A 1,968-nucleotide genomic window follows, 5' to 3' on the forward strand; every position below is an offset into this window, starting at 1 on the left:
TAAAGATTTTTTTAAAAAAGAAAACTCATCTCTATGAGATTATAAGAGAGTTTTTCTAAGGAGCCAGGAACAGTCTCTGACATATTAGATTGCTAATATGTTAGTCACATTGAAATCTAAATCTTTTTGAAAAAAATCTTCCTTATTTTAATTGGTTTCAGATTCTCAGAGGAACCATCTTCAATAGGAACTGGACTGAATGAATACCGTACCCTGTCCCACAACCAGTTTCATCAGGAAGTGCTGTGACAAGACTTTTCACTGTTGTGTATTACTCTGAATTCAGATCTGCCTTGCTAAGGCATGGAGGCAGAAGACATAGCGAAGGCTGGAGACAGAGAACAGGATCCAGGTTCTCACAGTGATGACCGGCCTGATACCCTGCAGCCTGATTTCCCAAGTGAAGGGCAATCCCTTGGCCCCGATGCTCTCTGGGAGGTGCTAGAAAGGAAGTTTCTGAAACACAAGCAGGTGGCTTTCAGGACCCCGGATGAATGTCAGAAGAACCTGCTGAGTCTTCTTCCTTTGTTCTTAAAGGTTGGTATTCTGATTTTTGAAACTGTAAGAGGATGATGTGACTTTCTGGGGGATACGTTGGTATGAATTGGAAGCTGCAGTTGGTGACTTTAATGTGATCATAAGTGGCCTTTCACTGGTTGCTTGGAGGAGAAGGTTGTGCCATTTAATAAAATTGGCAAGTAAGTTTCATCCCCAGTGCAGCAAGGTGCTTGGGAAGGATGGACAGTTAGCTCCTGAAAAATAGTGTTTCTTTAGTTAAAAAATTGCACTTCTTAATATCAATCTCAGCTTAGGTGCCAGAAAAAAGACCAACTTTTTGGGAGCTAAAGGAGGAATATGTGTTCTGACATATGTGCCCCTGAGGTTACTAAAAGCAGTTGCTGTTGAGTCGACTTCAACTCATGGTAACCTATGGGCATCAGAATAGAACTGTACTTAGAATATTTAATGGCTGATTTTTGGGAAGTAGATTGCTGTCTTTTTTTTCCAAGGTGCCTCTGGGTGGACTCAAACCTCCAACCTTTTGGTTAGTAGCTGAGTGCATTAGCTATTTGCACCACCCAGGGACTCCTCCTCAAGTTGCTGCTGCTGTTGTTGTTGTTATGTGCCGTCGAGTTGGACTTGACTCATAGCGACCACTCCTCAGGTTTCCGAGGTGATATCACTATGGAAGTAGATTGCCCAACTTTCCTTTCGAGAAGTGGCTGGTGGGTTTGAACTGCTAGCCTTCTGGTTAGCAGTCAAGTGCCTTAGGCACTATGCTACCAGAGCTCCCCTTGAAATTGCTAGCACCTCCAAACTCCAGTAATGTAATGCCAAAGCCTAGGAGGACCAGAAAGACTCGCATCAAATTGTGCCAGTAATACAAACTGAGGCCTGATCAGCCAGTAAACACCAGAAGAAGCACCCCTTTATTATTCATAACACACTAGGGAAATCCCACTCATCCACTGGGCTGGTACTCTGACTAGTGCCAGATAGTGACAGCTTCGGTGTATGAGATTTCCTTTGTCATCATGGAATAGAGCTCCTGCCAGTGAGATCTGCCTCATGGTTGAATATATTCAAGGGCAACTGTGGGACTAAAAGTGAATCTTTTTATTAGGACTAGTTTTTGCTTGACTACTGATTTTGGATTATTATTATAAAAGCATACAACCTGTTGCACATGAGTCAGTTATGACTTAAGACAATCCCATGTGTGTCAGAATAGAACTGTAGTCCATAGCACATGTTTCCAATGGTTGATATTTTGGAATTAGGTCACCACACCTTTCTAACCACCAGTTGTTTGGTTAACAGCTGAGTGTGCAAACCATTTGCACAACTCAGGGAGTTATTGTCCATCAATTCATGATTTTCCTCAATGTTATTTATTTATTTATTTATTTATTTATTTATTTGTGATTTGGGTGAAGATTTACAGAGCAAATTCACTTTCCATACAGC

The 1,968-nt window shown here is 41.6% G+C and overlaps 1 protein-coding gene across 1 annotated transcript in view; it reads left to right on the forward strand.

The window, feature by feature from the left end:
* The first annotated feature begins 303 nt into the window (after positions 1–303).
* WDFY4 (WDFY family member 4) overlaps positions 304–1,968 on the forward strand; it is a 532,480-nt gene continuing 530,815 nt past the window's right edge. Inside the window, exon 1 of the mRNA XM_042780664.1 lies at positions 304–537. Within this exon, the coding sequence (XP_042636598.1) occupies positions 304–537 (234 nt within the window). The remainder of the gene's footprint in view (positions 538–1,968) is intronic.

Source organism: Orycteropus afer, unplaced genomic scaffold (assembly GCF_000298275.1).
Source record: "Orycteropus afer afer isolate SDZICR_OR568_19922 unplaced genomic scaffold, OryAfe1.0 scaffold00052, whole genome shotgun sequence".
NCBI lineage: Eukaryota > Metazoa > Chordata > Mammalia > Tubulidentata > Orycteropodidae > Orycteropus > Orycteropus afer.